Source organism: Sparus aurata, chromosome 6 (genome assembly GCF_900880675.1).
Source record: "Sparus aurata chromosome 6, fSpaAur1.1, whole genome shotgun sequence".
Taxonomy (NCBI): domain Eukaryota; kingdom Metazoa; phylum Chordata; class Actinopteri; order Spariformes; family Sparidae; genus Sparus; species Sparus aurata.
Window position 1 is genome coordinate 21374728 of NC_044192.1, and position 12799 is coordinate 21387526.

General features: G+C 41.2%; 1 protein-coding gene across 6 annotated transcripts in view; it reads left to right on the forward strand.

Annotated features, from left to right (window-relative positions):
- col7a1 (collagen, type VII, alpha 1) overlaps positions 1-12799 on the forward strand; it is a 72646-nt gene that overhangs the window by 36190 nt on the left and 23657 nt on the right. For 5 of the 6 annotated variants that reach the window (XM_030421133.1, XM_030421129.1, XM_030421128.1 and 2 more), the window contains exons 61-85: positions 217-297; positions 409-444; positions 1184-1255; positions 1379-1423; positions 1771-1806; positions 2099-2134; positions 2683-2787; positions 3314-3379; positions 3802-3837; positions 3929-3964; positions 4057-4104; positions 4206-4241; positions 6218-6343; positions 6509-6718; positions 6804-6839; positions 6939-6983; positions 7089-7205; positions 7312-7383; positions 8765-8809; positions 9630-9665; positions 10770-10805; positions 11709-11753; positions 11864-11896; positions 11991-12053; positions 12180-12215. In XM_030421133.1, coding sequence (XP_030276993.1) covers positions 217-297; positions 409-444; positions 1184-1255; positions 1379-1423; positions 1771-1806; positions 2099-2134; positions 2683-2787; positions 3314-3379; positions 3802-3837; positions 3929-3964; positions 4057-4104; positions 4206-4241; positions 6218-6343; positions 6509-6718; positions 6804-6839; positions 6939-6983; positions 7089-7205; positions 7312-7383; positions 8765-8809; positions 9630-9665; positions 10770-10805; positions 11709-11753; positions 11864-11896; positions 11991-12053; positions 12180-12215 — 1533 coding nt within the window. Of the gene's footprint in view, positions 1-216; positions 298-408; positions 445-1183; positions 1256-1378; positions 1424-1770; positions 1807-2098; positions 2135-2682; positions 2788-3313; positions 3380-3801; positions 3838-3928; positions 3965-4056; positions 4105-4205; positions 4242-6217; positions 6344-6508; positions 6719-6803; positions 6840-6938; positions 6984-7088; positions 7206-7311; positions 7384-8764; positions 8810-9297; positions 9334-9629; positions 9666-10769; positions 10806-11708; positions 11754-11863; positions 11897-11990; positions 12054-12179; positions 12216-12799 lie in introns of all 6 variants that reach the window. The other variant, XM_030421130.1, reaches the window with a different exon arrangement.

The window sequence follows — 12799 nt, forward strand, 5'->3', positions numbered from 1 at the left end:
CAATCACAGTGACTGCTCTCCACAATGTCACCTACTGAACTGACCCATGTAATTTTATCAAAAATAAAAATTGAAGGATTCTTTGCTATCCGGTGGGTGCCATGTATCCTTCATTCATATATATTCTGCGGTAGATTCCCAGTGCGATGACGCGCAGAGGCTGAAGTTCTGTAATGTACGTGCAATCTTCTAACCCTTGAACCTTTCTGTGATCAGGGAGAAAGGGGAGCATCTGGGTTGGATGGACGTCCAGGTTTGGATGGTAAACTGGGTACTTCTGGACCACCTGGACAGAGGGTACTTCTGATTCTGCCAACTTTTTTTTACCAAACTATGAAACACACTATATGTGGAGCTGAGCGGTGAATATGTGTAGATGATTGCTGACACTTTTTTGTGTGTTTACAGGGTGATCCTGGCAAACAGGGTGATCCTGGGAGAGATGTGAGTATCCTTGTTCATAAAACACAATTGCCCCTGATTTGTATTAGTTTTTATTTTGATCATATGATTCAAATTCTGCATTAAACACATTCATAACCCATTTTCAGTAAAGATGTCTTACTCTGAATTGCAGTTGCACATGTTTATTTCTGTGTATGTGCTGCAGAGGGCACTGTGGGGTGTTAAAATTCAGCCTTCACTCCTGTGACCAGTTGCATAAGCTGACTGTAGGGAAAGACGTTCTCAGTCCGGTTTCACTAGAGATCAAAATGTAATATATACCATAGTATTGATTCTGAAAGTCTGAAACTGCTGAACTTACGGTTCAGTAAGGAGTCTAAATGCTGTTTTCATGGGCAGACACATGAAGGCTCTATGATCTCTGCTGCTGCTGCATTTTTTTCATACTTTTTCTAGATATGCAGCGTCGTGCCAGCCCTGGTTTAAAGATAATACAACAGCTTAATTTTCTGATACGTTTAATGATGTAGTTAGAGTTTCCCATCATCCATTATGCTGTGATTCTCAGGATTCTGAATAGATATTGTTCATGGTGATTGAGAGCAGCTGGAGGTTTTCCCAATATGAAATACAGCCTTCAGAAATGTTTTATCTTACTGAATGTACTAACATCCCTACAACACAGTGAAAATATGACTGATTGTAAATCAGTTCTGGATCACTAGGCATTTTTGATTAGAGTGAGATTAAACCTTTCACTGTGATCTGTTGGTTTCAGGGTTTACCAGGACTTAGAGGAGAGCAGGGCCCTCCAGGGCCTGTTGGGCCTCCAGGAACTCCAGGGACACCTGTGAGGAAACACACCCCAACACTCAGTCTTTTCATTCTGTCTTTATTCATCGGTTTCATTCATTCGTTTGTTTGTCTCTGTTTTTGATCATGTTTACTTTTCATCTTTGCTGCGGTATTTCAGGGTAAAGCAGGCGAGGATGGCAAGCCTGGGGTTCCTGGAAAAATGGTAGCTGGTTTACTTCAGCATCTTGTATATGACATCCACTCTCACTGACGTAATGTGATACATTGCATGTTCTATAAGTGACTTGACATATTTAGATACTGGCAGCCAGAATATGAATCTTGACAGTATTGTTCAGCATCAGTGTGTCTCCTCTCTATCATTCTCTGATCAGTAAAAGCCTTGATGTACTCTTTCATGTGAACAATGTGCAAACATGTGTTTGTGGTCTGCTGTGTAATGGCTGTCTTGGCATAATGGCACTGAATTATCTGAGTGCTCCTGCAGCGGACCAGCCATTACTCAGTTTGTTCCTGTGGAGTTCTTAATGCATTTCGTTTGACTTACAGGGAGAGGATGGTGTTCCAGGTGAAGATGGGAGGAAGGTTTGTGGCTGTTTATCAGTTTTTATACGAGTTGGTATGACAACATTTGAAGTAGTTCTTATTCAACTGATATCCTCTGAATATTGTTGTGTACAGTGATGTGTTCAAAGCAGAGCATCTTTGATAAAATACAAGGTCTTTATTGAATGTTATTTTTATGGGCTCGTTTCCAGTGAAAGTAGTACCTTTTTATTTACTAAGATTTAAGAAAATTGTTTATGAAGATTGTCCCCATTATGTCTGTATTTCTGTATTTCTTTGTGAACCTGACTCTTCTGTCTTTAATCTGCAGGGTGACAAAGGAGAAGCAGGAGCAGCTGGAAGAGATGTAAGTTTTGCCGAATCTAGATATATAATATAATATAATATATTAATATCATCTCTTTGTGTTTTGTGGTCAGTTTGTCTATAAACTGTATTGTGTCTGACTCAACCTGCCCTGTCTCACCCCTCCTTCCTGTATTGATCCCGCCTTCCTTGACATAACTGAATTACACATCAGTTTTCCTCCTTTCGCCTCATCCTTTTCCCCCTCAAGTGTGTATTTATCAACCGTAGTTTGCTCTGACATTGACATTACCATCACACTCTCGCTGCTGAATCAATAGGCTTCTCAGAAGCAGCTATATACATTCACTAGCCTCTAATGATCAAGCTTAGCCTTTAAAGGGAAGCCACTTCTGAGAGGAATCCAGAGTGGCGCCAAATGTCAGAGCTGTTTTCATGTGCAAATTCATATTAATTATCTCTAGAACATCAGTGGAGGGGTGGCAGTGGCCACCTGCTTTGATTTTATAGTTTACTCTCATATAGTGCAGCAGGAAGTTACCCTGGGTAGAGAGACTCTCAGTTGTGTAATCGCATGTGTTTTTCTAGGGCCGTGATGGTCTGAAAGGAGACCGGGGCCCTACTGGGCCTGTAGGACTCACTGGCCTTCAGGGGCCTCCTGGACTAACTGGCGCAGTCGGTCCTCCTGGACAGGTACGACCAGTGTTGTAAAAAGTACACGAAAGACATACTTGAGTGAAATTAAAGAAATTGTGTTAAAATATTACTTGGTAAAAACGAAAGTCGCCATTAGGTATAGTACTTGAGGAAAAGTCTTAAAGTATAAGCATCTTCAAATTGTACTGAGTACCTACATTTTTACACTGGGTGTGACTAAAATAAAGCTGGAACAATTACTATCATCGAGTAATCTGCTGATTAGTTTCATGATGAATCAGTCATTTAGTGTATATTATGTCATATATCAGTTTCCCTGAGCTCTTTAAATTGCTACTTTTAGTCCAAAATTCAAGACTCATTTAAAAAGCTGGAACTCAGTATGTTTGACATTTGTGCTTGACAAATGACTAAAATGATTAATTAATTATCAGATTAGTTGTTGATAATTTTCTTTTGATAGACTAATTAATTGATTAATTGTTGCAGCCTTAAACTGATGCAGACGTATTTGATAAACATCATGAATATGGTGGATGACTGTATTCTGTCCCTGTCTCAGGTTGTGTACGTAAAAGGAGCTCCAGCAGCATCGATCCCAGGCCCACAGGGGCCTCCAGGAACCCCGGTGAGTGTGCATGATTTTGCAGATTTCTGACATTGCTGTTAATTACATTATTTAAATGCATATTACAGTCTAACACACACTGTACTGCTTCTCCTGCAGTGTTGTGTGCTAGGAATAATACCAGCCTCCAGGGGCTACATTGCATTAACAGAAAAGAAGTCATTATACACACCAAACAATTCCTCTGCATGTAATTATGTTCTCATGTAACTGTATTATGTTTGCTTACCATCATAGAAAAGGTATTTTATCAGACATCAATGTGTTTAGCTCTTGTTCAGGCATCTTATCCTCAACAGCATCACTCCTCTCATGTGGCAGCACAGATGTGTGTTTTATCTACATCTCTCTGTAGGCTGTTGCAGCCTCCCCACAGTCTTATCTGTTGATGTTTTTATCGTTGTCCTTGCTCTGTCCTTCAGGGTGTACCTGGGACCCCAGGAGCTGCTGGAGCCAGAGTAAGTCACGGTTGTCTTTATTGATCTCAGGTTGCTCTAGATTAGTGACCATTCAGTCCACTGTGTGACCTTCTAACTTTCTTTGTTTCAGGGCGAGAGAGGTCCCACTGGCCCTAGAGGTGAAGCTGTAAGTTAAACTTCCGTCTCTATTTTAGTGAAAGTGTCAAACGAATAAGGTTTCATGTGTTTTGTGTTGACACTTTGATATCTTTTTTGCAGGGAGACCCTGGAGAGGACGGAGCACCGGGCAAACCCGGAACAGCAGTGGTAAGACGTGGCCCATCATGACACAGCTGTGGCTTGTGGAAGCATTTGTTGATGATATTGTTCATCTCTGTTGAATTATGTTTGTATATTTCTTTTGACAGGATGTCCAGAAGGCGTTGGCAAACCTTGGCATTCAGGTATGAGGACTTATGACATGCAATTTAATAATTCTGTCAAATATTTGTTCCCTTAAAGCGGACAATTTTTTTACTTTTCCCCCTTCTTATTTGCCGGTGGTATTACTGTTGTTGCCATGTCATGAACTGTGTCTACCACTAATGGCCCGGCTACTGTCCACAGCAAAAGACAACCTTAAGAATCCCAATTCAACCTAAAAACCAGGATCTCAGTTCTGTTCAAAGCAGAATAAAGTTTATAGGTTATATTCATAATTGGGCAGGTTTTGTTGCTTGCTGCTCTCCATCGAGTGATTGCCTCTCCATTCACTTATTGCTCACCTCGGTTTCTATCACTCTCCCTCTTCACCTTCTTTACTTCATCTCTTATTCCAGTTTTTCCACCGTTACTGAGGAACCAAGCAACCAAGGAAAACAATGCCTCTTCCTATTTTGGTTATGCAGTGGCAGACACGCTTCCTTTGTGCTGTATTTCGACCTGCGTATAGCATAGTGAAAGTGTAGTTTATATCTACATGCAGATGCCGTCAATTTACAGTTGCAGCATTAAAACTGCCATCACACTGTGCAATCAGTATTTACTGAATGATAGGTTAAAGTTATAGTCCCTGGAGCTACCTGTCAAAGAACTAAAAGGTTCCTTCAGCCTGTTGTCTGTGTTTCCACCGTGGTCGAAAGACCTGTGAAGATTAGGTAAATTATAATGTATGAAAAAGCCATGATTGATTTTACATGTTATTCTTGCACATGATTATATAACAACGATGATGGTCCATCTGTCACGTTTTCTTGTGTAACTCAATGTTGATATATCAAAGCAAACTAAACCAGAAGCCAAATGATTTGTGACTGCAGATTTTTTTTTTTTTTCATTTAAATAAAATGCTGCCAGTATTCCACCAATCAGAAATGCTGAGTGCCCCCAAAGTTCCTGTGCTTTTGGAGATTACTACACTCTGAACGAGGACTTTTAGGGGGATAAAAGATGTCAGTATGATGATGATGAAAACATGGCTTATGTCATTTAAGGAGATATTTTTAAATGCAGTGGACACACGTTAACTTTGGATTTGGTTATGATGAAGTTGTAGCTTGATCATCCCTTTTTAATATGTAAATGTTTGCTGGCTTATTTCTGATAACTATCCCACAGTTGTGTCTAAATTTGAAAATACTCTGCAAACTGTAAATCCCTGTAGGAACAGTAAGACTTTTTAACCGGTACAAAATACAAATATCAAAACAGCCTGAATCTCGATTATTCTTACTCATGTATCTACTCCGGGTATATGGATGAATATTTTAGCATAATTGTCTTGCTAATAGAAACATTTCCTGGAACTTGTGCAAACTGTTATATGTGTCCCTTTGTTCTCACAAATGTCATCATACCATTCACAGCCTCCAGATGTATTTATAACTCATGTTCAGCTGTTGTATCTTGTGTCAAACAGCTCAATCAGTTTGAACATAAAAATGTTTTCAATCCAGTAAAAAGTGGATACACACAAGCTGCCACGGTCAAATATGGGATTTGCTCTCGGTTTATGGCCCTTATAAAAATAGGACTGCACAGTTTAAACCCACAGCAGCATGTGGGGGTTGGTCTCATGGATGTAAACCAAAGAGTGACATAGGACTGTGACTGAATTGTCACTTCTAAGAATAAACGTAGCTCAGACAGTGTGGAGGAGTTTACTACCCCCTAGTATTCTTGCAGATGACAGACTACTGTATCTCAGTCTCCCAGTGAAAAATAAACCTTTATACGTGAGAGTTTGGATGTGAATGCATTTTGAAATGACCGTCCTGTGACCTTGCATTTTTTGGACTCACAAGCCTCACTGATGACAGGCAACTTTCCAGCTGCTGAGATCAAATCTGACTGGTTGTTTGAAGCATTTCACAGAAGGAAACCTGTGGCTAAAAGTTACGAAGCTCTTGCCAACTATTTCTCTTTTTTGCCCTCCACACAGGTGTCTGATCTGAAGGTGGTTGTGGACAGGAAGGACGTACCAGTAATAACTACGGTGCAGCAGGTAGAGAAAGGTGCAAAAGGAGACAGGGGTGAATCTGGAGCAAGAGGACTACCAGGTTTGGATGTAAGTACGACAAAGGGTATCTTGGAGGAGTAGAAATTAAAAAAAACTTGAACTCCAGGAAGATCGTAGACTGTCCAGATGGACTCTACATGTATGTCTTTATTAAATGTCTAATAAAATCATGATTCAAAATGCTTCAAGATTATATTAATCTCTTTCCACCAGGGTGCTCGTGGTGTTCCAGGAGAGAGAGGAGCAAAAGGGGACCAAGGGGATCGAGGACCCATGGGAGCAACCGGGCCTCCTGGTAGAGCCATTGGAGAGCGAGGCCCTGAGGGACCCCCAGGGCCTGCTGGAGAGCCAGGCAAGCCAGGAATACCAGGGGTTCCTGGACGAGCTGGGGAGCTGGGAGAGGTTGGCAGACCAGGAGAAAAGGTGAAGAGGAGAGTTTGGTAAACTCATCATTCAAACTTTTTGCAGCATGATTCTGCTAATGTCATATGTGTCTATTTTTTTTTAGGGGGCGCATGGAGACAAAGGTGACAAAGGCGAATCTGTAAGTGCTCGTGGTATACTGCCATTGTTTATTTCTGTCCTCATATTAAGTTTGTGAGATTTTGTAATGCATAAAGTGAGAGTTTCTTCTGTTTTTCAGGGTAAAAATGGGCTGACAGGGCAACCAGGCCCACCTGGTCAAAAAGTAAACTCCTCTTTGTTGTTGATGCAGTGAAACCAAGAAGATTCAGCATTACCTAGATTCACAGAATGAAGTCCATAAGCATTTGTGTGGGTCTATGTACTATAGGGAGCATCTGCTGATGCAGTTCTGGCTGGTACACCTGGAGTCCGAGGGCCTCCAGGAGTTTCAGGACCGAAGGGAGAGCCGGGTGCTCCAGGACCAATGGGGCCTAAAGGAGATCGGGTTAGATTTCCGAATGAAACAATCACATATCTTGATAATGCATGTCAAATCATGCACTTTCATGTGTTTCTATATGCAAATTAGCTCCTTTTAATGTGTCTTACAGGGTTTTGCGGGATCTCGTGGTGATAAAGGAGAAAGAGGAGAGTCTGGAGAAAGAGGACGTGATGGCTCGCAGGTGAGCTTGTTCTTAGGTGTAGTCGACAGACAAGTGACTAATTTAAAGAAAAACCTGAACCCTTATCCAACATCAAACTCGATAGCACTGTGTCGCTCTCCATTTAAAACCATCAATAATTGTTTAACCATAATTTAAGCTCACAAGATCTATGATCCTCATCAAATTGTAGTTCACTAATCGATGGAAGCCATCTAAATGCACCCAACAGTTTTCATCAAGAAATGAATGTTAAAGAAGGTGAGAAGAAAAAATCCTAAATTTGGGTATATTCTGTCCCAAGACTAATCCTCCATCCAAGTTTCATGGAAATTTGTTAGGTAGCTTTTGTGTAATCCTGCTGACAAACCAACCAACCAATGGACACTGGTGAAAACATACCCTCCTCGGCCGAAGTAATGACTGGAGAAACATAAAAAAGAAAAAAAACACTGGCTCTGTTATACTGTCGGGGGCGTTTGGCTAGCATGGTCCCCTTAGAGGGAAGGGTCACTGCAAATCAAAACAAAGTTGTTCTGTGTAATCACCTTTATTCTATGATTAAACATTTGTATCCTGATCAGTGGTTCACTGCCCCATGCATAGAGCACAAAGGGTCGGTGAATGTTTTAAAAAGTATGAAAATGATGTGAATCATACGCTGTGGCCTTTGCAGTCACCAGATTTCAATCCAGTTTGACACCTATGGGATGTTTTGAAAAGATATTAGACTGCGCTGTCCAACACCATCATCAGATGCCAAATGAGGGAATGTCTTTTGGAAGAAGAAGAATCTTTATTTGTCACATATCATACTCATAATCATACTCAGTTCATTGCTGCATTTATCCCATCCCTAAGGAGCAGTGGGCAGCTATTGTACTTCACCTGGGGACCAACTCCAGCTCTAGAATTAACGTTAAAGTTTTGATGGTGGGGTAAGCCAGAACATCCGGGGGGAAACCTGTTCAAACTCCACACAAAAGGCCCGGCCACAGCTGGTGGCCGAACACAGGACCTCTGAGTCACCATGCTGGGTCACGTTGCAGAATGGATTAGGATCCGTGGGCAGCAAGGATTATTTTTGACCTGAAAACATATAATTGTGGTTCTGCAGGAGATCACGGTTACAAATCCTGAAAATTGCAATGGTCACATACAGGAGCGAGTGCCGATTTGCATCTTAGCTGGAGCTTTTTCTCTCTCAAGAAAGAAAAATACTCCAAAAACAACGCTCAAGTCCTATTGTGAATTGAGTAAGACCTTTCTGTCGATTAAGTGCTCTAATAATAACTCCTAAACTAGTAAGAAAATCAGGTTTTGATTGTACTGTTGTTACCAATGTATTTACTTTATTGGTATTCCATTTTTATAAGAAGTGATATGTGGTTTGTCATCTTAGGGAATACCAGGAGAACCAGGAAAACCTGGTCAGGATGGGAAACCGGTAGGTGAAAAGTACTGATGTTAGCTGAGTTATCCTGAATGAAATTATAGTATAACCTTTTGTGACTAAACTTTTGAGTAACTATTTGGTCAATATTTCTTCCAAAACACATGGTAAGTGTGTTTTTCCTTATGACAGAAAAGGATAGTAAATCATTTGTAGTGAATGTTTCATAAAATTCTTGCTCATTGTGTATTTGTCTTCATAAATGTGTAAAAGTAAATATTGGTATATTAATGCATGTGAAAGACTTGAGGCACCTGCTAATCTTTTTAAAAATGTAAATCCAGGAGGATTCCAGTTAACATCAGAGGACACATTAAGGTTTCATCTTTTTTATTTTTATTACTGATTACTAAAAGCTCCAACGCACTGACGGTCAAATGATGTACTCCATTACTGCTGGCTGAAGAATAAAGTGTAAAGAAAGGAGCGTTACAAAGCACTTCCTCACACTTTGTGTTTTCCTTCCCTCCATGTCTGAGCAGGGCCCAACAGGGCCTGCTGGTAATCGAGGCCAACCAGTGAGTACCCAGTAACCCAGCTAAGGGTTGATCCCTTAGGCTTGATCCTCAGAGAAAATCACTGGGTTGGCTGCAAGCTGATGGAGCTCACTTTCCCCCTCTTGGGCCGAGGCTTCATAGATCTTAGACAGTAACCTTTTGCAGCTGTGCGGCTAACACCTCACTCTCTGACCCTAGCCCTGATGTGTCCCTGATCTCTGTCCATTTCCTTGTTTCTGTTGTTTGTTTCCCCTCTTCCACCCACCTGTCCCCCAACCTCCTGTCATCTACTTTCCTCTGTCTTTCATCCTCTCCAGGGCCTGCCTGGGTTCCCAGGAGTTCTAGGCAGACCGGTAGGTTCTCTGCTACTGGCTGGCATGCTTGAGCGCTGGAGGAGGAAGGGCTGGGAGAACTGGTCTCTGTGGTATCAGATACAAGTGGGAGAAAGGGGAATGAACCAAAGCTGTATTGAGTTTGAGCTGATACAGCAAGTAGCTTTCAAGATGTATCCACATTTACCAACAGCAGACTGGAACAATTAGTTATTAGGATGCACACACCTACATGTACCTCCCAGGCAAATTCCCCTACTTCAAATTGAGTTAATTTGTATTTGAAACATCCTTCTGGGAGCTGGAGTCCAGGATAAGAGTCAGACCTTGATCGACTCATCATGAAATATTAATCAAGACCACCTGTCCCCAAAGAACCCATGTCAGACTCAAGAGTTGAGTTTTTGAAGTTGAATTTATAAGCATGTAAATCACCACAGATTTGTTGGAGGAGATGAAAGGAAATCAGCTGACAGCTCTCGCCAGATCCAACACACAATAGTGATTGGGTGGAGGGTGGGGGTGCTATATTGGGTGTTCTCCAAAAAGTACTGTGATGTCAATTCGCTTGAGTCTGCTTATCGTGCATGCAGCTGTGCCTGCTGTCTGTTGTGTGCTTATCCCTCCCGCAGCACTGATTTTTCAGAGCTTACCATGTGAGTGTCTCTTTGTTGACAGTGTTGATCCTCTGTGTTTGTATTGTCCTATCTGTTGTCATGAGTCAGTCAGATGTTTGAGTGATTGTAAATGTACATCTCCTGCAGGGACACTCAAGTACCTCAGTGATACGCCTTTGTCTTATTTACGTCAAATCTATGTTGTTCAGTATCAGCACATAAAATTTATAGATTTTTTTAAATGTATAGATTTTTTATGTGCGCAGTTTTCTAAACATATTTGTGCATACATGTGTTTTCGTATGTCTTTTGTTATAATTGTGAGGTTGCTAGACAATCAGTGGAGACTTACATGACGTACATGACACAATAATAGTGTCAATCTAAGTCTCTGCAAGGTTGTGAATAAGCTTCAGCTAAATGTTCCTGTGAAATATTTCCCATGTGCAGTTGTAGTGAGTTTGTTATGATGTGAATGTGCTGTATATGACTTGTATTTTGCTCCTAGGGAAACCCAGGCGAGCCGGGCGTTAGGGGCCCAACTGTAAGTGTCAAAATAATCACTGTATATAAAGATGGACAGCATGTCTCCACTTCCTCCCATCAAACAAAAAGTAAACCAAAATATCCTAGATACTTCTACAAGGTGCAGCAGCTTTCTGCTGGTAACGTCATTTGGAGCATTAGCGGGTTCGGATTGGCTATGAATCATGATGTCACAGCCCCTTTATATAATCTTGCAGCAGTGATTAAAGAGAAATTCCAGTATTTTTAAACCTGGGCTCGACATTTACATGTTTTGATATGTAAATGATTGATACTTAGCAAAAGTTTTGAAATTGATCCAGTAAATTACTGTGTCAAATGGCTGCAACTTAAACTTTTGGGGCAACTCTGACTGTCAAAGCCACGTCAAATAAATTTGCTTGTTTTTGCCACTGTCAGGCTGAGATTCAAGTGTGAGGTTTTTCCAAGTGTCTGGCAGCGTTACGGAAACGATTCCTTTGGAGATAGTTCAAAATCCCTTAGATAATTAGATGTTTTCTAACCAGAAACACAAGTCTCCCTCAAGAAGAAGTCTCACTAAAATCTTACGACAGGTGAGTTGTTGCAGGAAGACGACAGTGGAAACGTGGGTCATAGATTAAGCTACAGCTGTTAAAACATAACTCGCTTGTGAGCGAAAATGTTTCTGTTAGCAAAAAGGTCACTTAAGATAACGAACCACTTTTAATGTACGAAATGTTAACAGTATTGCCGTGAGTTTATGACCTGTACTGCAGTTAGCCACCAGGGGGCAATCGAGATGTTCTGGCTTCACCTTTGGGGAGCTGTCCTGTTGTTCATCTTCATATACGTACATTCACTGATCATTTGATGAAGCATTAATACACAGAATACACACTGGTAGTAGCAGTTTAACATGCTGGTGATGTGTTTCAATTAGGGTCCCATGGGTGGCAATGGTCCCCCAGGTCCAGCAGGTGTGAAGGTGAGTGTACTACATCTCACTGTGCTGCTACCTGTTCTGACGTGTATACTGAAACTTTTAAAGTTACTTCCTTTCCGGACAAAATCATAAAACAGTTGTTTGTTCCTCAGGGTAATCAAGGAGAGCCAGGTGTTGGTGTCAAGGTAAAACAGCTTGCCACAGTGCACAGTCACATAACAATCTAGCGACGATGTATGACAGATCTGCAGTTTGTAAGTGAATTTTTTCTCTCCGCAGGGGCCTCCTGGTGCCCAGGGGAGCACAGGTCTACCAGGACCAACAGGCCCTCCAGGAGCTGTAGTAAGTGTTCCCATAAATCACAGTTTCTCTTCAGGGGAAAAAAAAACAGCTTTCATGTTTTCTCCTTCATTGTGTGTGTATCACATTGTGCTCCCTCATTCCACGGTATTTATTTCTGCCCCGCAGGGTCCACAGGGCCCCCCAGGACTGCCAGGGCAGGTGGTGAGTATGCAGTCTTGATCTGGCTGCTGCTGTTGCTTCATTGCACATTGAGCAGGTATAAAATGGAAGAAATGTTTTGAGCCCGAGGCTTTTGAGTTATAACTAGAAATGGGAAGCTAATTAGAAAAAAATACGAAAACTTGTTTATCGAGCTTTTGTTGATAAACGGCGATTCAGCTGCGTTTTGTGCTCATAATTTGAAAATGCAGGTCAAGGAACATGTGATTTGTTGTACCTTCAGCTGAAAAACAAGTAATCTCCTCAGCATGTACACAATACTGACATTTGTATTAACAGTGAACACCACGACCAACCTCTCTACCACTATCATTTTCTGTTTTGCTCCCAACTGTTGGTTGTTTGTGTAATGATATCTCACTATTAGAGAATAAATATATTCAAATAATAAGTGAAGATGTTATAATTGAAGTATACTGCTCCTACACTGTAGGTTTTATTTCATAGTCTTTGTAGGGCAGATGCAAGAAGAGCCTCAAGACCCGAAACTCAGGTCAAACTATCAAACTGAGCAGTCCTGATCAAATATTAAAACTGAGATCCTGTTATGGCATTGTCTCCCTCTT